Consider the following 24115-nt stretch of genomic DNA (forward strand, 5'->3'; position numbering starts at 1 on the left):
ATGACAGCCTAGGAACAGTGGGTTACCTGCCTTGTTCAGGGGCAGAAAGACAGATTTTTACCTTGTCAGCTCAGGGATTTGAACTTTCAACCTTTCAGTTACAAGCCCAACACTCTTACCACTAGCCTACCTGACACCCCATTTACAAACAAATCTATGGATATAGCAGTCCATAGCCTAATTTCGTCTGTCAAACAGGTAGGCTTACCTAATTTCTTAAATAGGAAGAAATAGGCTCCAACACAAAGACCTCTTGTTGTTAGTAAAGTCTAATTAAATGAGGATGATTGAAATTAATTATGCATACTCAAAGGTATCTACTTTCAGCACCATGAGCTGTCCATTTCGGATTGATTGTGCCGAGGCTGCTGCTTCAAGTTTCAGCACAACAATGTAAGTTATTCGATTCTGGCTTATTGTGAGGTCAATAACTCGGATAAACACATCATGGGCAAGAAACATAATACATTTTTAATAAATTAAATCATAGTAGTAGCAAGCTATCAAAGTTGACCTCTGGTCCTCCTCACCTTTGCGTTCTCCACAAACTGAACAGAACATAGACTATAGGCTAGTCAGTGCAAACATTTTTTGGGACTAGGCCTAATCCAAAATTATTTTCCTCCAGGTAACCATTCTGTACATTTTGATCGGTCTCTTTGAATCTTTTATCCAGCAGCATAACACCCTGCATCCCAATGCTGGCTTTCTTCTCAAGCTAAGCAGGGGTGGTCATGGTTGATCTATGGATGGGAGACCTGATGCTGCTGGAAGTGGTGTTGGAGGGCCAGTAGGAGGCACTCTTTCTTCTGGTATAAAAAAAAATATCCCAAGGGCAGTGATTGGGGACATTGCTCTGTGTATGTATTTTGGGTGGGACGTTAAACGGGTGTCCTGACTCTCTGTAGTCACTAAAGATCCCATGGCACTTATTGTAAGATGTTAACCCTGGTGTCCTGGCTAAATTCCCAATCTAGCCCTTATAACATCATGGCCACCTAATCATCCCCAGTTTCTAATGGGTTCATTCATCCCCTGTAACTATTCCCCAGGTCGTTGCTGTAAATGAGAAAGTGTTCTCAGTCAACTTACCTCATTAAATAAATAGTTGTCATACATGTGTTAGAACTGCCTACTAATACTTTGAGACGACCTTCACAGAGATACACCTGATGTTTTTTTTATTGGAGATCTGCACTTTCTACATGCCACTCAAAATACCCCAAAAGCTATAAGAAGAGTCAGAGAATACCGAAGCTACTGCTTCTTTAAAAATAAAAAAAAAGAGGCGGGGATGTGTGCAGAGAAAGTGAGGCGGTACCATCATGAATATTAATCAGGTGATTTGTTCCTTAGAGACAGAGCGCAGCTGGATGTCGCTGATTTGATTGAACTAGAGGACACCTCGCATCATAACAACGCATATAAAATCTAAAATAGTATCTTAATAAGCACTACACGCTATTGAGTCGCGGGATGCATAACAACATTATAGTTGTATAAGAGACAGCTCAGAACAGAGTAGCCTAAAAGAGCTGCTGTCATCGGTTTTTAACATTTTAAACTATTTACCTTTTATTGCTTTTTTGAAAATATATTTTATCATAGAGTTTAAGTATAGCAATTGCACTTATGGACACCATTCTGGACAATTTCGCCCCGGATAAACTTTTCCCCAGTGCCAACCTGTTGGACCTTGAGGATTTGAATGAAGGGGATTTTCTCAACAATGTGGTATGTGCAGATGTTCATTTTTCTATTCTACATATTATCAACACTTATCTTTACGCACACAGTGATTGACAAATTGTAATGCAGCATAAATCGTGATTCGCTTTTATTCTCCGGATGTTTGATATATTATTCGGTTGTATTCCTATAGCCTATGCGATTAATGCTTCAGTGTCCAAAGTGTCAGCAGTGTTCCTCTGTCTCGATTGTGATAGACGTGTTAATTACTCTGTAATAACCTGATTTATGCAGGAATTAAGCTGTGAGTCTACACTGCAAATATCCAATGCACGTCAGAGAAAGGTGCTGGGTTCGTCACATGCGTGTCTGCAACGATTACGAAAGATAAACAGCCGGCATGTAAGCTACTGCTGTTTAATTTACCCAGCTGTGCATTTCAGCATATTCTCTTTCGCAATCGTGCTGGATCTAAAGTGGGCGTGTTAGGTGGAGTTGATCCTGCTCATGCATCCGGCTTCGGTGCATTTGTAAAGACTGTTGTGACAGATGTGAAAACTATCACACTTTTATCATGGCCCTCGATAAATGACTCTGATCCAACTGAAGAGAATATTCCTCATGTATTAGTTAAGTTAAATATTCAGCACATTACACACAGGGATCAAGAGTAAATGTCACTGGAAAATAACAAACTGTACCAAGACTAAACAACCCCACCACAAAGAGATGGAGTACATCATTGTTACTAGGTGGTGGAAAATTGGACCAGCCAATGGGCTATTGGAGAAATGGCGAGCAATCTGGAAAGGATCCCATTAGGATTTGTCTGTTCCGTGATGACTCATTCTTCTGAGGAGAGAGTGGTGGTGGTTTGTATCTTTAACTACTCCCCGATGGGTCAACGTTTCATCTAATCCGAACACCCAAAGGACATACAGAGGTTTAACTGGAGATGCTTCACACATATGAATGGGAAATCATGTGACATAATGTGACATAATGGCATTCCCACTGAATCTGCACATCAGCTCAACTTGTCATGCACTTGGGACACTTGAGGATGATTGTGTTCTCAATGGGGATTTGATAGACTTATAATAGACTCAGATGTCCCTCCACATTCTCCCAGCTGTGAAGGTGTGTATCAAGCCTGGCCCCTGGCCCTCAAAGGCTTGATTGTGGTTGGGAGCTTTCTAGGGGACAGAGACAGGGAGGAGAGGACCAGTCTGTCTTTAGTGTGAATAAGTTCAGATTCTAGCAACTGACTGCCGTCTCAGTGCTGTGTGAGAGTGAATGAGGGCCTGTGTGTGTGTGCAGGGTGCACCCCTCACCTGTCTGCCACTGCTTCCCCCTGCACAGCCCTCTGTTGAAGCCCCTCTGTGGGCAGAAGCGTTGAGGCTGGCCCTCTTCAGTGAAAGAACCCTTTTACGTCTTTAAAAATTACAACAAAATTACACACTGACAGCCTTGGGGGAAGGGTGGGGAGAGGCAAGTAATAGGCAGTGTTTGTTTTACCGGCTATTATGGGGGTTTAAATATAGGTGGGTCATTTAAGGATTTCAACTGTTTAGGTTTCTGTGTGCTATTTTTTTATTTATAGCTTGGAGTTAGAATTCCATGGCTGCCTTGGGGTTTTTGTATGCTGCCTTTGATGACCCTCTTGCCAAGCACTTAAACACCCTACATTTTAGGTAATTGCATGGGTGGGTAAATCAGATAAGCTGCAGGCTATTGTGTAGCTTTTAAGATCAGAAAGTGTGGCCACATTACCTAGGATACCTATGGTGTGGAGATTTGCATATTCTTATGATACGACTTTCAGAAATGTGTCAGAGGGTGTTCATTCCTTTTGCATGGATTACAGACTGGAATGAGTTTGCAGGTTGTCTTCATATTTGGCTGGTCTGGTCAATTCCACTTTACTTGAATGATAAGAGCAATTCCTATCGGATAAAAGGTCAGTAGCATACTGTAGTTGACTACAGAAGTTAAATATTCACTTGAATGGATGCGCAGAATAGAACTGCACCCGCAAGTGTCGTATTGCAAGTGTGTGTCTGTGTGGAAGAGGGGTGATCCCAGCCGGCAGGTGACTGGCCAACACACCTGCATCCCACACAAGCCAGCGGCTAGTTCTGCTCACAGATGATGGAGCGTGACTGGGCATGCCAAAAACTCCAGCAAGTCGGGGCCTTGCAATCGAGACACACTAATGTAGAGTGGGGGTGGAAAGGAGTTTTTGGCAGGGGGAGGGGGTAAAGGGACCAGCTAGCTGCATTCCTTCCCACTAGGTTCCTACAGGGACTCATTGCTCTGAGCTTCCTACTGCTGTTTTTGGAGCCAGTCCAACATGGATGGCTATGACAAAGTTATGTAATATTTTGAAAATTCATGCATGCATGCAAAAGAAGCCAGACAGAAACCAGTCTACCAAAATGGCATGCCATTGGCTCTTATTTCTTCACAATCACTTCTACTTTCTGCTACATGTGTGCTCTGCTGAGGAGCATAAACCCCGGCTACAAACGTCCACTTTCAAGTGGTCAATAAAGTGATTCTACTCTATAGCTTGATTAGGTGTGAGGTGAGGTAGACTTGAAAATGGCTGTCTAGCAATGATCACAACCAACTTGACAGAGCTTGAACAAAATATATAAGAATAACGGGCAAATATTGTACAATCCAGGTTTGCAAAGCTCATAGAGACTTACCCAGAAAGACGGACAGTTGTAATCGCTGCCAAAGATGATTATAACATGTATTGACTCAAGGGGTTGAATACTTATCTTATCAAAATATATTAATATTTTATTTTCCATTATTTTTTTTGTGAATTCTTCTTCCACTTTGACATTGCAGTGACATTGCAGAGACATTGCAGAGACATTGCGCAGATCATTGACAAAAAATGACAATTAAATCCATTTAAATCCCACTTTGAAAAAGTCAAGGGGTGTGAATACTTTCTGAAGGCACTGTACTGTATATACTGATGTGTGTCTGTCATGGAAGGCTCAATAAAGAGAAACGTGACAAACTAAGATGCTAAGATGTCATGAGAAAGATTAAGCATTCGAGGTGCTATTATCAGTCCTTCAACTTTGTCTCTGAGGTGAATATCAAAGGTGTGGTGATACCTTTCAGTCAGGTGCGGAGCACACACCATAGAAATAAGCTCTAACCTGTGGTAGTTGCAGGCTATGATCAATTTAGAAAGCATACACTGTCAAACCAGTCAGTGTTTTATCTTTGGTGAGGGTGCGTGTCTCTTATATTGTCCTCACTGAATTGTTAAAAATGCAAGTCATACTTGTTTTTTTTAAAGGAGATCCCCTTGTCTAAATTCTCTTAGAAGAAGAAAATGTGGATTTTAGAAGATCTTAGAACCAGAAATTATGTGTTCTCTATCAATATACATTTGAAATAGATTGCATGATGGAGCCACAATGGAGCCTCCAGCTATATTATGGGCCTTTCTGAAATAGTATATTGATTTAGAGATCTGAGTAATAGAGCTTCCACAAATTTGAACTGGACCAAGTTCTGGTGAGCCTATTGTCTATTTTCAGGGCAGTTGTTGTAACGATCGTCGTAATCCTCCTCCTCGGACGAGGAGGAGAGGCGAGAAGGATCAGACCAATATGCAGAGTGGTTAGTGTTCATATTTAATGAAAATAGACTGAACACTTAACATACAAAACAACAAACGTGACAAACCGCAAACAGTCCCGTGTGGTACTAACACAGACACGCGATACAACCACCCACAAAACACACGTGAAACCCCGGCTGCCTTAGTATGATTCTCAATCAGGGACAAACGATCTACAGCTGCCTCTGATTGAGAATCATACCAGGCCGAACACAAAACCCCAACATAGAAAAACACACATAGACAACCCACCCCAACTCACGCCCTGACCAACTAAATAAATAAAAGAAAAAGGAACAATAGGTCAGGAACGTGACAGTTGTCATGTACTTTATTTTATTTCTACATGAGTATTTCCTTCACCCATTTCCTTCTCATTACATCCTTGAAGGTATCACTCTGTTTATCATCTTGTAATAAGAGGATAATGCCCATTGTAGTTGAAGTACCCACCCATCCGCCAAGCTTACAAAGAGTCTGTTGCAGGTTATTTTCACAGTGGTTGAAATTTTAGGTCACCTTATGAACGTTAGCCTTGTGGTTTCCGACTAGCCTATATGGTACTAAATGAAACTGTGAGTTCGAGTATCGAGTATCCAGAGACAAGTAGGAATGTCTATTTCATCTTATTTTATTTTGTATAAAAGGCTGGTGGGCATTTTTCTCAGTCTGTAAATCAGTCCTCTGTTGTAGTCTCTGGCAACCAGCTCTGTAAATGAAACGGCAGAACAGAAGAAACCAGACTTAATCTGGAACACATTGTTAGGATGGAGCGTTCAGGGATAGATTTCAGGGAGAGGCTTGCAGGAGACATAGCAGGGACAGTTCTAGGCAAGTCTTTTTGTCATAATCACCTACACATCTCTATTGGAGCAGTAGGACTGGCTGTACATGTCAGACAAAACCTGTCTGAAAATCCACATTCCATATTAGTAACCAAATTAAGTCAATTAGCTATCTGGCTAATTATCTGTTTATGACTTATGATTGGAAGGATAAGACTAAACAGGGTTGTTATCACATTTGAATGACTGTCATACTGATATGAATTGGATTCAAATATATTTCGACCACAGTTCATTCATACCTTGCCTCGCTGGCTCTCTGAGACCGAGTCAACATTGTGGACTGGTGTTAACCTTTGCTGGAACAAGGCTGTAGATTCTTTCAAAGCGTCCAATGGTAATTTTGATTATTTAAGAAGATAGTACTTGAAGTTCACACTTTAGTCAATTAAATGCACTAAGGTCATTTATTAGTCACAGGAAGTGCAACAGGCAGTGAGAAATTGTCATTGTATTGAGAAGTGATAGTGACTTTAGTTTTGTAGTCCACTTGGTTGGCCACAGATGCCACAGCAAATTAGAACTCCAGACTCTCAGGACCCTGGAGCTTCAGTGAGAAGGTGATCCCCCCCCCCCCCCCCCCCAAGAATAATATTTTCTGGGCTTCCTCTAATCTGTCACAGACTCTAAATGGATCCAAACAGTCCCTTAAAGGTCAGCTAGCCAGTCAGAGTGACACACAGAAGCCTGTCTCCAGTGGTTGTGGTTTTCAAACCCCTCTGCTTGCTAAAGAAAGCATCTGCACTGGAATTAAGAAACCAGGCCTTTCCACTCAGGAAAAGTGGGGGATGGGAGCTCATGGGTCTACTCTATACTTTAGGGTGCTCACCCACTGCTCATCCAGAGGGAAATTCAGGCCACGGGACTGCTGACTGCTGCCTCAACCTCAACAGTAGATGAAAACATGAAATGTTGGACTCAGTGAGGAGCATCAGTCAGTGAGTGTCAAGTCTGGTTGATTTGAGAGCTTTGGAAATACCAGTGATTACATGCATAATACAGTATGTCAAGCAGTAGGTAAATTGTGTGGATTACGCATATGTCATTTTGTTGGACATCATTGTAATTCTGATGTAAACGGAAGCGCTACTTCCAAATGTCTTCCTCAAACAGCAGGTGGAAGATGAGAATCAGGGGATGTGGAGTGCCCACTTTAGCATTATGCATATCAATTGTAAATCGTAAAGCATCAGATGCATATCAGGCTCATCTTGTAGCATCTGGTCTAAAATGGAAGCCAGCGGCAATGTGACAAGCGAAGACATGTGACCTGGCCCTTAAAGTTGCAGATGTGAACATTTGGATGCAGCAGTCTCAAGTCCTAATGTTTGCACGCACTTAAGAGGATTTCAATGGAGGTCAGATTAGGTCAAGCTGTCAACTTTATGGATCACAGCTGATTTGAATGCACATGCTTTTCTCTTGGAATTTCCTCCTCTCTTGTACTAATGTAGCGTGTGTCCTCTAGATGTTATTCCTGTATGTCAAACTTAACAGAGTCCAGATCGTAAGAGTCATATTGTGCTCATCTTTTCTGCTGATTTTCAGTTTTTAACTTTACCCTTAAGCACAATTTTCTAAGTAATAATTTGTTCTTAAAAGAACAAACTGTACTAACTGCTGCTTCTATTCTTTATCTTCTCACAGCAACAAGGGCAAATCTCCACAGAGCAGCCACATTTGAACTGCACAACAGTCATTCCTGCAGATCTGAGAGTCTAGCAGCTTTCTTGGCTTGGGTCCCAGGCCCAAATTTTTATTGGCCGATTTATTTTTCCTTTTACAAACACACATTTTCTCCTGCTGCTGAGCTGCTCCACGCGAACCTTGCACTCCAGTTTTCCTTCTGCAAGTGCCTGGCTAATTTGCATGCTTCACTCTGATTGGTCGCAGAGCTGACAGTTATTGTATCACCAGAAGGAATGCGAGAAGCACATTGGTATTACTATGAGCTGCTTGACTTCAGTGCAGCGTTTACCATGTCTACTGCTAAGACATTTATTTATGCTCTCTTTTCACCAAATGTGATACTGTGTGCCAGGGGAGAGTGCAGTACTTGATATGATTATGCCTCGCTAGAAATACTAGCACCACTTCAATGACAAGAGGGTAGGCTTATAGGGCTTATGTCGGTAGAATGTCTAGAATTTTGCAGATAGATATGGCAACATTCCACCCCTTCTGAACAAGCCAAACAAAACACTTTCCTTGTTCCAAATCACAGTTAGAACAATACTCCCAAGAATTCTGTACGTTTATCCCTGTGCCTGTGGTTTCTAAAAATACACTATTTGGTTTCCAAATCCATAACTGCAGTGGGCGCTAACATATTTGGCATCTATTATCATAGTTTGCTTTAAAGGGCAAAGCGTTTAGACGGGCTGCTAGGTATCTGCACAGACAATGCTCCGGAGCCTAATTGCTCAAGCAGGGATGTAGAGTAGGGAGTCGAGTTGCTCTGGAGCATTTTAACCTCTTCGGTTCCCCATAGCGTAGTGGTCTATCTTTCTCTCTCTCAGCCGCAGAGAGTTTTAATGAGAGGGCTTCCAGAAAGAGTACCACCCAGCAGCCCTTCCCCCTCTATGGGGCTTCCTGTCTGTCCAGACCTGTACCAGCTGCCCCAGCTGGAGAGATGGGCCGGCGAGGGCTGAGGGAACATCTGGGGCAGCAGAAAGGGTCTTTTCCCCACCCCAGACAGAGAAGATGTGTTTCCCTCAAGGTGCTTAAGTGTGTTTCTCTTCCCATCCCATTCTGACAGACCTCTGTAATTATTGTCTGCCATCATCACCACTAAAATGATAGACAAGAGAAGAACTTGAGTGCCAAAACTATAATGAATTCTCATGACCTGTTTGCTGTTCAAAAAACAAGCTTTCTCTGTCTCATTCTAAGCTGAGAATCAAAATATTCCCTCAATCATTTTGCATGCAAGTACCATCCTGGTATGACTTGGTGTACTTCAAAGCCTGCTGGCTGGTGCTCTAGCCACAACATACTTAGTAATCTAGAGACATTTTCAGATGAGGGGCAACTCCCAAAGAAACTGTGATCTTTTAGGCTTTCCTGCTTACATTTCTAGTGGGTTCATGTGCAAACAATTGTCAAAGTTAAAAACATTTTTAAAAAGTCATGTTACTTTTACTCCATCCCAAATATGACCCAAATTCAGTAATTGGGTCTCTTTAAAAGACAATTTAAGTGCCATGAGGGAGAAAAGGCACCTCTGTCTGCCTCTGAAATTCCACATCTTGGTCTATGGGGTGCAGAGGAGAAGGCCATATGTGAAACTTTTGAGGGCTCGCTTCAGCAACGGTTGCATCATCATCACCATCACAGACTGAACCAGAGTACCGAGAAACTCTAGCACGGGAGCATGCGATGAAGTTGTATTGTGTTGACTTCATTAAATACTTTTCCATTTGTTTCTGTATTTGTTTGTTTTTAAAACGGCTTGTTCGTTTTCAAAGGAGCTAACTCCCCATAGCAAATATCAAATTTGGTCAATTCTGGCAGTGTTCCAACCCGAATGAGGCTACAGCCTGCTGCCTTCAAAACCAACCATTTATCTGTGTAATATACACATTGTGATTGTGTTTGTTTTTTCCAACCACCATAATGTCCACCTTATTCTTGGCTTGACAGTGAAACATAGAAACACTAAGGTCAGTCGGGATTATCTTGGGCACATCCGCCGCACACGGTGCACGACAGGAACCTCCTGCTGTAGATGAAAGGGCCTGGGTGGGACTGTTTATCCTGTTGCGCACTCAGCCATAGTGGTTAGTGTGCCTGCTGATGGCAATGGTGCAGCATCAGTAAATAAGCCGGATCATCTAGTATTGCCAGTGTGCCTTTCTTTAAGCATACACTGCTCTCAAACCGACATCAGCTCTATTTAATGGTGTTTGATATCCGGTTAAGTTTTGTGTACATAGATAATGAAGGAGCAAACTAAGGACAGTGAGCCGTTGATACACTCCCTTGCACTTTATCCAAATCCTTATCATGAGAACTTGACAAGTAGAGTGACTGTGTAGTACTGATTGGAATTGATTCACCTCCACTAGCAAGATCATCTCATCTGTTAGGCCTAAATACAATCGGCAAAGGTAGATCTTTTGTCTGTATGATGATACAGCCTTCCGTGGGAACACACAGATGGCCAGGGCTTGATCTATGTTGGTTTTCCTGTCACAGAATTCACAATGTTTAGGCGTGTGAGAGGCCCAGCACATGGTGAAAGAGGGATGTCTTTGGTGCTGTGGGCAGCGTACATTGCGTTCTGTTTGACAGCTGTTCAGCTCTCATGCCTGGGTTACAGGTTCACACTTCAGACACTCCCCTCTACAGCAAACAAACTGCCCCACAGGTCGCTGTACTGTGAATAGTGGCACGTGTCTCATACTTGTAAGGCTATGCAACTCACATACAGCTTTCAAGGGATGGTAAGGGATGGAGTGATGGTGCCTCTGGAATTCTCTTCTCTGTGATTAATGTCAACCTACCTTCAAAGCCATACCCAGAAGCAAGCGATTATGTGCAATTGGTGTCATTAAAGATGTAGATATGTTCAAATGAAACACAAATCTCCACAAGTGTTCTTATTTGCAGGGTGATTCAACATGTCTCAACATGTCTGTGATAATGATGTCCTTCATTGCAAATCACGAAGCCCTTCAGGCTCTAGATTGACTAATACAGTCGTTGTATTGACTCCACAGTGCTGCTACCATCTTTGTTTTTTAAAATTATTTCTGAGCTGTAAGTAATATTATTTTTTTTAAATCAGGTAATGGGCCTGAAATAATCTACGTTCTTCACATTACGTTTACTTTTGTACAAATTCATTTTATTACAGCTCTAGCTATTATAAACTCCATTGATTGTATTTCCCCTCTGCATATCATCATGGGTGATATACAATCTTGAGAGCTTAGCTGTTACACATCTGGGAAAACGAATGGAGCATGTTGGCCTGTTTTTAATCATAGCTAGTCATGTTGGTTATTGTGAATGACATGCAATTAGTGGTATGTGTTGTTGGGATTCATTAGGCATAGCTGGTTTGAGAGGAGGTGGAGTGTAGAGAAAGTAAATGTGAACTGGTCTGTAATGTGGAATACAGGGGTTATCTAGAACCCTACAGCCAGAGTACCAGACTGTGTCCCTAGGGATTTTAATAGAGCTGTTCTGATTCAGCACACCAGCAATGACTCACTGTCTGCTAGCTAAACTAAAGTCGTGGAAAAACTGAAGCATGCACTGGTGGCCTAATGCATAGAACCCAAGGACTCCATGTGTGAAATGGTATGACTCATACTTCCAAGAGCATGTCTACATTTGTATATTTTGGTATGGGATTCGATTACATGATTTTCTGATTAAAGGCGGTCTGATGTGAGGAATGTTTGTTGGTGATTTTGTTTTTGCAGCACTTCTCGGAGCAGATGGAGGACTTCTCCAACGAGCTGTTCAGCAGCTTCTTTGATGACCACCTCCTGGCCGACAGGAACCCACTGCTGGACATGGAGATGGACCCACCCAACCCTGACATCCAGCAAGAACACAGCTACTCCCTGAGTGGAGACTCGGCCCCCCAGAGCCCCTCCATGTCCATCAAAATAGACGAGGAAGCAGGTATGAAAAGCGTTCTTTTTGGTTCTTCTTCTTTGATCTTGTTCATCATAGGTTACCCCCCCCCCCCCCCCCCCACACACACACACCTTATTATGCTGAAGCTAATTGGCAATTTATTGATGCTTTGACCAAAGTAAACAAGAAACGATACATCTACAGCACAATACTTAGACTAAATATTACTTCAGGACAAAAACAAGAGCTCCATCAACAGGGCTTCTAGGGGTACAAGGTCTTTAGTTTAATAGTAGTGTAAGTCCTACGTCACTAGAATAGCTATATCAGATCAGTATCCGCGCTCTCCGCTCCTGCCCTATCTCCCGACACTCCCGTGCCGCGCAGAGAACCCATCCAAGGAGCCGAGCTCACATAGTACACTCCCAGCCAAGCCCTGCCCACCCTGGAGGAATCAAGGAAGCAAGTCAGGGGATTCCAGGCAGTTAGCCAACACACACACACACACACACACACACACACACACACACACACACACACACACACACACACACACACACACACACACACACACACACCATGTGGCTTCTGCAGCCCTTGCAATGACTCCAAGCTGCAAATGTTTCTCCTTTATTTCCCCTGTGCTCGGGGCCAGGGAAAAAAAGAGCCATAAATAAAAAATAAATAAGGGGATCGACTGGTAGGGGCGGGGGGGCAACTACCTTGGCTCTCAGAAAGGGTTGCGTCACACAGAGTTTTACTTAGGGCTTAGGGTAGACTGAATGCATAACATTGGACTAAACCAGGGGTGTCAAACTCATTCCACGGAGGGCCTAGTGTCTGCAGGTTTTTGGTTTTTCCTTTCAATAAAGCCCTAGACAACCAGGTGTGGGGAGTTCCTAACGAATTAGTGATGTTAATTCATCAATCAAGTACAAGGGAGGAGCGAAAACCCGCAGACACTCGGCCCCCCGTGGAATGAGTTTGACACCTGTGGACTAAACGGTGTGTTAAAAACCACAGTCTCACACATGGAATGTTAAATCACTGGCCCCCCCCAAAAATGATACAGGAATCCCCAGTAAGATTGATGGAACAATGGATGGAATCTAATGAAATGGATTCATATGGGATCATGGCCACACACATTCGTTCCACTGAATGTCAATATGAAAGTGTGCATGTAGATGCACAGCACTACCATAGCAGTCAAGTTCCCAAACTGTCGACAGAGCAGAGGCACCCACAGAGCACTGCTGCCAATGCAGATTTGATTCCCCACCCCCTTTGCCACAAACACTGTAAAAAGCCCATTGTTAAAGAGGTTGACTGTTAAAAGGGCGTGTCTAGCTGCTTTACTGCTCTCCACCTAGGTGTAATGTGTGGAGATCAAACTGCCATCCCCTCTCATAGCCTGGCTAATGAGCTCCCAGGCCCTGCCCCAATCCACTCAGATGCTGAGTGAGGGGAGTCCGACTAACTGTACTGACCTGCCTATAAACTTCAAAGGCAATCCTGATGCTTCCTCAGGGCCACGACACATGGCCTCATGGGTATGGGCAGGCTGTAGCCATGACATCCTCTGAGATGTGAGCTACTGAATGTAATGTCATGTCTAGATACTCTACATAAAATGACCTGGATGTTCTGTTGGTTTGCATTCATTATTTGTGATGACATGCCAGTTACAGTTAGTGGTGTCCTTGGTCACATTCATTTAGTGCATCCTGTTGCTTCACTGATGGAATCTTCCCATAGAAAAGGGAAGGCCTCATCATAACATTGCAAGCCATGACTTGTTGATGTAGAATCCCAGGGAAAGGTGTTACTACTGTAAAATAAGTATTTTTGTTGTTGTCATTTAATAAGAAATATTTCACTCATCTTACAGTCCATTATTTATTGTGTTTGGCAAAGTAAAAATGTAATCTATTCCTTGTGGACAATTTAGGATGTTGCCAAGGTTGCCAATACAGTAGACTTTGCTGAGTGGATTGAAGATTTTGACGCCACTTTGGGTTTCCCCCGTGGGGTAAAGTCTGTGGACATAAAACCCCAGTGGGGGAGGGATTTACACCCTCCCAGTAATCAGTCTCCCACTGCTCCCTTTCCCCTCCTCGCCATGGGATTCTCGCCCACACCACAACCTGTCTTCTGTTAAGGAGCACAACTTGAAAGCCTGCCTACTAACTTTTTTATAAGCCTCTGTAATGTTTTATCGATCCAATCGGGGTGCCAGCAAACAAATGAGGGAAAAACCAGGCTGCTAACGAGGACCCCTGGTTGTGAGTGCTTTTACTTCTGACTTTGAAACTACAGGACGGCCCCTCTTCAGGAGAGGCTTTGTACTCACTGGCCTCTCACTGTTTACCATCTTCACAGAGGTTATTAACGGAGGAGGAAACTCATTTCGGAGGCAGAGAGTCTTCTAAGTTTAAGCTATTGACGTTCACAATCAGCTGCTTCGCGTTAGCCCTGGATCATGAAGAGGATCCATTCTGTAGATGTGCGTCACACCTGCTGCTTTAATGTACACTGATCTGTCACCCAATCTTGCTCACCTCTAGTAGTATCCCAAGATGTCCCTTTGAAATACACCGGGGGGCCTCTTGGTTTGCATCTTGGCCCCTGACGGTCTTCATGTAGAGTACTGTATGTTACAGAATGGCTAGTTATGTAATGATATCCCTTGAGACATACAACAAATTCGTTTACCAAGTCTTCTTTTTCTTCTCCCCAGAGTTTGAAGGAATGTGGTCTTTCAGCCAGGACCTGACGGCCATCCTGGTAAAGCAGGAGCCTGATCAACAGGCAGAACCTTCCTCTACAGTCCCCTCCATGGGGAACTCATGCTTCCAGCCTCTCAACCTTGCCCCACCACCTCACAGGAGCTCATCGGGGGATATAGTAAGAAACTGCAGCCATAGAAACTATCACCTAGAACCTATCCTAATCCGTTACTAGGGAAAGCATTTTTCCTGCTTGTCAAAAGCTATGGAAGACTAAGCCTCTTTATAAGCCATAGGGATCTCTCCTGGCTTTCTCCTCTTCGACTAAAACGTGAGCTGTTTGAAGGACAGCTACAAACGTGGAATTTGGAGTTTAGTGTCTTGCTGGAACAGCAGCCTAAAATCTAATTTTTGACACGGAATGTAGTTCAAAATGTGATCGTTAAAAGGAAAAGAAACTGATGTTGTAAGTGGAGGAAATAAACCATTCACACAGTGCACCCCTACAGGACCAGCACTGTGACTCATGCATCCTTGTCCATGGGAGTAATTCATGGCTTGTGGGGCTGAGGTGGGGCTTAGCAGTCAGATGTGAACCCCAGCACAGCTATTACCAGTTATCACTGGTTACCAGGCCTGTAGCCCAGCACACATTACTACAGTACCGTTTCTTTTCACAATGGTAATTTTAGTTTGAACATCTTCAAATTCATAGGATGTTTTTAGTCCTGTGAATATTTTTAGGATCAGGGCACGGTAATCTGATTTGTTCCAGCTGTAAGAATGAACTATGAAAGTCTCACCCTTGTAGCCCAATGGCATCCAAATGGTGAGTGTCCTGACTTCATGGTCCCTAGTTGGATCTCTTCCAAAAACCATTGGTGGAGATTGATTCCCTTTCTTCAGTTACATAAATAGTTTGGAACCGTCTTCAGCTGTGTTTACTGTCACTTGGAATGTTTCTTGTCCTATACAAATACCAGGCTGTTAATACTACTATTGCTCTTACTCCAGGGCTCCAAAGAGTTGAACCTCGACCCCACACCTGCAATCAAAGATGAACCCCGAGAGGTCAACCAGTTCCTCAACATCCCTTCAGGTGAGAATAAATGACAATAAGCAAGATTACATTGACTTTCAAACATCCTTAAAGGGCTTATGTATCCAGCTGTTCTAAGAAAGGTTCGATTTGAAGTGACCGTTCGTAAAATGATTTAGTTGCCTCGGTTTCTTTTGAGACCTTTACACGCTCAAAGACCCACCTCGCATCCTAAAGGTTATGTGCAGGTGTCACAGGCGTTTACCTCCAGTCGATTCCGCCATAGTGCCTTCTACGAGTGTGTTATTTATTTCGGGGGCAGAAAAACCTGCCATGAAGCGTGCGTCACGGTGACTCACTACAGTGTATTCCTGATGACACACCACCTGTGACCACTCTTCCAGACAGTGGTCTGCATGTTCTTTCTCCTGCATGTTCCCGCTCTCTGTTGTTCATCTGAATTAGTCCATCTTAGTTAAAGTGATTGTAAATGGCTAGGCTATAGTGGATAGGAATAACAATTACTGCAAGCAAGTGTGACACATAATGAAAAGTGTTGCTTTTTGTGTATAATGTGTTCTTTTCCTAATAGGTATTTCACTATGAAACACTATTAGTGATGCCTCATTTCAGATATGAAGTGTTTCCAATTATAGCCTGCTTGCCTTTCCTTTTCCATTTTTCCCCTACACGTACGAGACGAGACTGCCTCTGTTCGTTCATGTAGTATTTTTCAGATCTAATTGCTAATGAAGGTAGACAGAAAAAGCCCACTGAGACACAAATCCGCAAGTATATTATTAGCGCAGTGGTGCTGGTGATTGAGTGCACTTTTTTTGGGCGTTTATCTAACCAGCGGAGTAAGATTCTGTTCCCATCTCCTTTTCTATCCCTTCCTTAAGAATGGCAGTATTTTTTGTTCTCTACACTAATGCCTTTTTTGATGTGCCCATATACTATCTGGCATTCTCATTTTCAATATTTCTGTCTGGTGCACCAGATTGCCCAATCCTTTTAAAGAGTGTATCAGAGAGACAGGGAAGGACTGCCCTCAGCTACAGCGGGATTCAACTGGAGTCGAAACTAGAACTGACCAGATACACCTGTAGAGATGCAGCTGGACCTGTTCAGCCACCAGCCCGCAGATTAAAGTAGCCCGGTTAAAGAGACACTTTTACTGGTTCGGGGGTTGCAGAGACGGCCTTTATGGTGCAGAGGAATACCTCCATATAAGACTGAATCCCATCTGGTGGACCATAAATCTTATATTCAATAACCACAAGCCAGCAGGAGCACATGTCCAGTCTAGGCCTGCCTCCCTCCGCAGAGCGCAGTCTGAACAATAACGTCTGCGTTGTGTCTGCCTCTGCCTTTGACAAAGCCCATTTTCTCCTATTCTTCACCTCCGTTTCCAGTAACAACAGAATAAAACCTGGGTCCTGTGTACTCTGGACTCACACCAAACTAAATCCATGGGTCATACCAGCATGGGTCTGGCCTGGTGTTTGGGAACTATGTTGGGGTCAATTCTGCCTGGCACAGATATCTTAAGAAAGCACAGTCCTCACTCCATCCCTGTCTGAGCTCAGTTCAGATACTTAGACAGAGGCTACTGCTGACAAGTGGATGGGAGGATGGGATCAAGCAATAAAAATAAGAGCAGGCACTGGCTGCCTTACTTACTGAAATTAAGCTGTCTCTCTGTTTGAACTGGCTCTGTTCTGGAAGTCATTTGCCATTTTAATTATGGATCTCTTGGCAAAACTGACCGTTTTATGAGGTCTGGATTTGCACCGCTCCTTTCCACTGTTTAAGTTAAATTAACTGTTTTCAGCTCGATCCCACACGACAGATGAAGTCAGACTTTTGTCCCCTAATCATACAGTGACTGTATGTCATCATGAGGTGTTGATGGACAAAGGCTTTGAGCATATGGGTCATATTGCAAGTGATGCATTTCATAACCATTGGTACCCTATTTTTTCTGTTCCCCCCACAGATGATCAGCTGCAGCTCCCCCCTACCCCTCCCAGCAGCCATGGCAGTGACAGTGATGGATCCCAGAGCCCCCGCTCCATACCCCCTTCCAGCCCAGCCCGCCTACAGGCCCGCTCCTCCGCTGCCATATCCTCCTCACCCCTCCTTACCGCCCCACACGTAAGTGCTGAGGCCGCCCCCCCCCCCCCCCCCCCCCCCCCCCCCCCCCCACACACACACACCCTCCAGCAGCGTACCGTTTGGCTTTTGGTAATGGTGCCAATCAGAGCGAAAGTGGAAGATAAATGTCCAATGTGCGTTTGTTTGTACATCAAGTTGTTGGTAAGTAACAAGAACTATGTTTAAGTTAATCCTGAGTCTGTGGGTGTGTGTGAGTGAGAGTGAATGTCAGTGAGTACATTTGAGTCAGTGTATGTGCGTGCATATGCAGTGTTACAGTATCTAAGCCCAAGGCTGACCTGTGGTATGCCTTTCCTGATGACTTTGGGCTGTGCTTTGGATGGTTCCCTATCAGTGAAGGTTCCCCAGCATAGCTCCAAGCCCTTCATGTCAGTAGAGTCAGAGCCACCCACGATGAGCTGGGCTGCAGACAAACCCATCTGCTGGACATATTAGGAGTTCAAACTCACACTGACCCTGACCACCCCTGACCACCACCCTAGTCTGTTCATTAGGAGCTGCCCTGGTGTACAGATATAATACACACAGTACCACAGATTCCCTAATTCATAATCAATTCATAAAATGTGTCCTTATTTCTCCACAGAAGCTACAGGGCACTTCAGGGCCACTGATGCTGACAGAGGAGGAGAAACGCACCCTGATCGCTGAAGGTTACCCCGTACCCAACAAGCTGCCCCTCACCAAGACCGAGGAGAAGGCACTGAAGAGGGTGCGCAGGAAAATCAAAAATAAGGTACTCACCCTTACATCCTGGAAAGTGAAATGTTGATTCAGTCAAAAAGAACTGTATGATTTGCTTCCAGAAAATGTGTAAACCTATTTGTAACCGCAAAACTTATTTTTTTACCTGTAATCTCAAAGTAGTGTTTCCACAGGCAATATTCATATTTTAATATCCTCCATTTTATCATATGAGCTGTTATTGATTTGGGGATCCCTCTCTCACCCTTCTCTGTCTAGATATCTGCCCAGGAGAGTCGCAGGAAGAAGAAGGAGTACGTGGAGTGCCTGGAGAAAAAGTAAAAGCAGGACACTTTCCCCTTTCCTGTCTGCCAACTTTTTTTCCTCCTCTCTCATTGTCATTCCTGTTCTCCACTTCTTTAATTTCTCCACTCCTTCATTGTTTCATTGTTCCTTAGCTAATGCCAATGGCGTTTGTCCATTAAAGCATGCGGTCACACAGGGCCATCTGAGTCACACGCAATCACTTAATCCACTCCAGCAAAGGCCTCTGTAGAGCACTGTTCCTTACCAGGAAAATCACTGACTTTCCATCCATGGTCATTGTTTTTTTTTAAGTTAATATGTAAGACCTAAGTACATTACAGAGGTACAGAGGTTACTATAGGATTACCACTATGCCTCCTAGGACCACAGACTGTGTTGTGTTAGCATCCAATATGCAAGCACTCTATTTCAATAGCCCATGTTGTCTGTGATCATCAAGAATGTGTATTTCAAATTGTCAGACAGCCGGTCAAACAGCCTAATTCTCCAGCACAGCAAGCATTTGTCTCACTCTTCTATTTTGTTCTATGTGCAGATTGAATGTATGGATGTGACTTTTGTGTCTCACAGGGTGGAGAACTACACGTCTGAGAACAGTGACCTGTGGAAGAAGGTGGAGACACTGGAGAGTGCTAACAGGTGAGCCATGACTTTGAGCGACAGTCTTTATGTGTGTGAGTGTGTGCATGTGGGAGCACGCTCTGAGTGATGCTAGACACATCCCTGAACCAGCAGTTTCAATCAAGGCTTGAATAACCTTTTCTATTCATGATACCTGTGTGTGATTTGACTGCTACTCAGCAGTGACTATGACAGCCTTCATTAGGCGGGGGACACTTTCACAGTGTTGACCATTGTGCAAATGCAAGTTATTGGGCTCAATAAAATGCATCACAGACTACACAGACTCTAAAGGCATCACAGACTGTGCCAGCCTCTAATTTACAATAGGCATTTAAAGTTGCTTGGATCAAAGTAACAGCGTGACAATATACCTCTCCCTAATTACAGCACAGAGGGAAACATCTCAAAAAGTGCACACTCGAATCTGCCTCATAATAATTTGAGGCCCGAGAAGGAAACCACAGGCCTCCTACAAAGACAGATCCCTCTGACTCAGCTCCTAGCAGGCAGTCCAAATGGAACACACAGGAGCCAGCTAGCAACAACGTGTGGGGCGCATGGGCCAACAGCATATGCCTTGCCTTTGGCTGGTAAAGAGGGGACAAAATGGGCTTATCTGTCGATGCAAGATGGTAGACCAACAAGCAATCTTTTGTCCCTAATGTAGTCCAGTTCTTTTTTGTTGTTGTCTCGCATCTCGCACACAGTTAGCTGGATGCTAAGTGCTTGCTGTACTTTAAATTATAACGTCTGGAAAGGTTTGGTTCATGAGGAGGGTCCAAGGTAGCTCTTGAGAAGTTGAAGGAGTCACAGAGTCACTCATGCAGATGTTTCCCAGTCAAGGTCTACTAGAGTTAAAATAAAAATGTTTTACACAGTCTATTTTAATCCATTGGGAGCAATAAGGTTTATAGATAACAACTGTACAAGCACTGACCAACCATGATTCAATTCAAACGTGATGACACAATGGCCATTCCTCATATGGGACGTTAATGTTCCGTTTCCAGAGTTTCCATGAGAATTATCCTGTTAGGATTTGACCAATTAAAAAAAAAAAAATCGCCTTCATATCCAAACGGACCATTGCACGAAGCTCTTCTTTTATCAGAATATACAGTATTTTCAAACTATAGTATTAGCAGCATGCTATTTGGGATATCCCAAAGGACCAATATCAAGTTAGTATAGCTGTTTGCATGTGTTTAAACTTTATTCCAGTGTTATATTCACTTATTGTGGTTATGGCAAATAGTTTCATGGTGTTTGGTTTATGTGAAAGCTAACACTGGAAATCTCTTTTCTACCATTAGTGGAAAACATGCTCCCTCTCGTGGTGAAAATATGAAAGCTCACCTGGTTTAATTTCTTATTGCAGCCTGAAACAACACTTATGCCTGTCTACAATGCAGTGGTTAATGTCGAGAGAGAGAGAGAGAGAGAGAGAGAGAGAGAGAGAGAGAGAGAGAGAGAGAGAGAGAGAGAGAGAGAGAGAGAGAGAGAGAGAGAGAGAGAGAGAGAGAGAGAGAGAGAGAGAGAGAGAGAGAGAGAGAGAGAGAGAGAGAGAGAGAGAGAGAGAGAGAGAGAGAGAGAGAGAGAGAGAGAGAGAGAGAGAGAGAGAGAGAGACAGAGAGAGAGACAGAGACAGAGACAGAGACAGAGACAGAGACAGAGACAGAGACAGAGACAGAGACAGAGACAGAGACAGAGAGAACTGTATGAATGAGGTAGAGTCCAAGTGGGCGTTGGTTGTGGTTTTCAATAGCTTTCTATTTGGGCAAAGCGTGTATTTTGTGGGGAGAGGGAGGGACTGTGGGAGCATGGTTCACACACTAGAATTACAGACGTCTTATATAATTTCCAGCTCTGTTTCCTCAATGTGTTATCCTCAAATGATCTTTTTTTTCTCAGAGGTGAACTTCAATGTCCTGGATGCTCAGAAGAGCCAGACAATTATGATTCAGTGTTAGTTGACTGCGTTCTCGCTCTATAGTCACAAATATAGCCAGATGGAGAGGGATTATTTTGGGGGACTTAACAATAAATTTCTGGGAAATGTCACTGTCAGTCATCTGTGCGTGTGTACTATATGCGAGGCTTGCCTTGTGTTATCCAAAAGCTGGAGCTCAACTGGATGATTGTAATGACTGACAGTCATTAAAGAGTCTGCTCTTTTGGAAAACGTTTTAAGTTCACATGAGGATCAGTATTGTAGATTCCGTAAGTGAATACAGCTGTATTATTAGTCAATCTGAAACATGTATTCTCTACCTTCTTTCTCCAGAACTCTACTCCAGCAGCTCCAGAAACTCCAGGCCCTGGTCACAGGAAAAGTGCCCCAATCCTGCAAGATGGCCTCCACGCAAACAGGAACATGCCTTATGGTACTTTGCAAACTATTTATTCTCATACACACATGCACCACCATTATCACTCTCTTAAACAATGCAAAATCCCATACACATTTTCTGTGCTCTTCGCTGACCTAAGATACTGTGCGTTTAATGTTCCGTGGACCTGATAGTCATGCCTGTCAAAAAATTTAAATTACTGCTTTGTTTGTGAAAAGACTCACTACAATGGACAGGGACACTGGCTTATGGCCTGCCCCACTCTTCTATAACTCACTGAGGCAACCCCATGAACTCAAACTGGCAAAAGCCTTCTCAGCTGGAGAACAGAACCTCACTAGCACACTGTGCTCATGTCGCTCATGTTGACCGTGTGCTTTTGTTGATGGTTTCTGGTTCCCTCCCGCCAGGTGGTGGCGCTGTGCTTTTTCCTGGTGCTGGGCTCCGTTGTGCCTTGTCTGCCTGAGCTCTCCTCCCTGTCCCATACTGTGAAGTCCTCCTCGCCCCTCCCCTCGGCTGACGTCTACACAGCCAGCCAGGGTATGTCCCCTACCCCTCACTTGTCACCTAGAACAAGGTTTCAGGACGCTCCGCCCTGGGGCCACCCGTGGGTCCATGTTTAGTTTTTTGCCCTAGCACTACACAGCTGATTATAATAATCAAAGCTTGATGATTAATTGGTTATTTGAAACAGCTGTGCAGTGCTAGGGGGAAGAAAAACAAACCCTCACCCATGGGGTGTCCCAGGACCAAACACTGACCTAGATTTGTCTACCATCTACAGCATGAGAAACACAAAGTCTTTAGTTGGTTGTCCCCTACATATCCCATATTTTCAGGGCATATGTTGCTAGCCCACCAGCATTTCCGGACAAAATGTGAAAAGGAACATTGAGTAGTTGAATAACACATCAATGTGGCATTACATCTTATCTTGTAGTATTTCAAAAGCAACAGACTCAGGTGAGTATGTTAGCTGAAATCACAATATCCTTCTGGTATAATATTCAGCTTGTTGACCACAAAATGGAAATCATACATGGACCTACTGGCTACTCAGAATTGGCTGGGTTGCCTTAGAAACCTGAAGTCAGCATGGCACAGGAAGCTGTTATGAGTTGTTCTCCCTGGAGAACTCACATGACCGTCACACACCTGCTGAATAAAGATGGTTGTCCTGCTCAAAACCATTCCATTCTTCAAAAGAAACCTACTTTTTACTGTTAGTTTACATTTTCTTACAATAAAATAATGGTTCTATGTTCCTTTGTAGTGTTTGGAGGATCCAGGCAGTGATTAACATCCTCTATTTGTCACTGTTTGTGTCTGTTTAGTCCGCTCCCGCAGCCTACTCTTCTACGACGAGAGCTCCTCGTTGGAGGACGGTCACGGGGGCTTCCTGAAGATGGAGGGGGACGGCTCGGAGGGGGCGCCCCTCAACTACAACGAGGACCGGGCGGCACGTGACAGCCACGGAGGCGAACACGAGAACACCAAGTACCTCAGCAAGGCTCGCTCCGACCCGGTGGACTACAACAGGACCGGCGCCCAGTTCCTCCAAGAAGAGCCGCAGTACCACAAAATGTAAGCTGAGGCCAGACACGTAGGGCTGTAGACTCTGTCTCCATCTGTGTTAACGAGAGGATTCTCACAAATTACTCTTCAGAACCAGGGACTATTTTATCAGTGCTCCTTGTAATTACTTAAACATCAACAAGAACAATTTATTTGAATGAGATTGTTAGGTTACCAGAGTTTGCCCAGTGGTGTATGTTGTGATACTGACGGACTCTTTCTCCCCTCCACAGAGAGCCAAACCCCGAAGGAGGAGCGGAGTACTTTTAACCTTTAGGGGCGGAGCTGCCAAAAACACGCAGCTCTCCAGACTCCTTACCCATGTGGATGTGTAGTGACACTACGGCGCCCCCTAGTGTGCCATCCCCAACCCACCTCTCCCTGCACTCCCTGACCTCCTGCAGTAGCTCCCTGGCCTTCCTGTTCCGTCTCATTCCCTGAAGTCCCAAACGATAGAGAGGATGAAGAGGGTATGTGAAGAAGATAGAAATGATGGGCAACTGCAATCAAAGCTCCACAGCAACTTTTCATCTTTGACTGCTGTGCTTGACTGGAGGCAGAAGCAGGGAGTGAGAGGGGCTTTTTGAAACCTCTGTGTGCAATGTGTGTCTGCCTGCACTTTCAAGTGGGTGAGTGTGGTTGCAGTGCTTCTGTGCAGATGAAGTGCTCCTCAGATTCCACCACACTGTTGCTTTTTCAAGGACTGCTAAAAATATTTAGAACACAGGGGGTACTTTAGGTGAAGGGTGTATCGGATCTATAGCCAATTGGATGGGATGGTGAGAGGGATAGGGATGGGGGGGCTGTATTTTTAATTCCAGTTGTCC

At 44.0% G+C, this 24115-nt stretch overlaps 1 protein-coding gene across 1 annotated transcript; it reads left to right on the forward strand.

Moving 5' to 3' along the window:
• Positions 1 to 1632: 1632 nt before the first annotated feature.
• LOC120025082 (cyclic AMP-responsive element-binding protein 3-like protein 1) lies at positions 1633 to 23558 on the forward strand. The gene is made up of 12 exons (XM_038969517.1): positions 1633 to 1734; positions 11622 to 11826; positions 14522 to 14688; positions 15525 to 15609; positions 17549 to 17706; positions 18314 to 18463; positions 18691 to 18749; positions 19309 to 19377; positions 21647 to 21746; positions 22124 to 22253; positions 23048 to 23297; positions 23522 to 23558. The coding sequence occupies exons 1-12, from the start codon at positions 1633 to 1635 to the stop codon at positions 23556 to 23558; spliced, it is 1512 nt and encodes a 503-aa protein (XP_038825445.1).
• The last annotated feature ends 557 nt before the right edge of the window (positions 23559 to 24115 follow it).

This window comes from Salvelinus namaycush, chromosome 30 (assembly GCF_016432855.1).
Source record: "Salvelinus namaycush isolate Seneca chromosome 30, SaNama_1.0, whole genome shotgun sequence".
In the NCBI taxonomy this organism is placed as follows: Eukaryota; Metazoa; Chordata; class Actinopteri; order Salmoniformes; family Salmonidae; genus Salvelinus; species Salvelinus namaycush.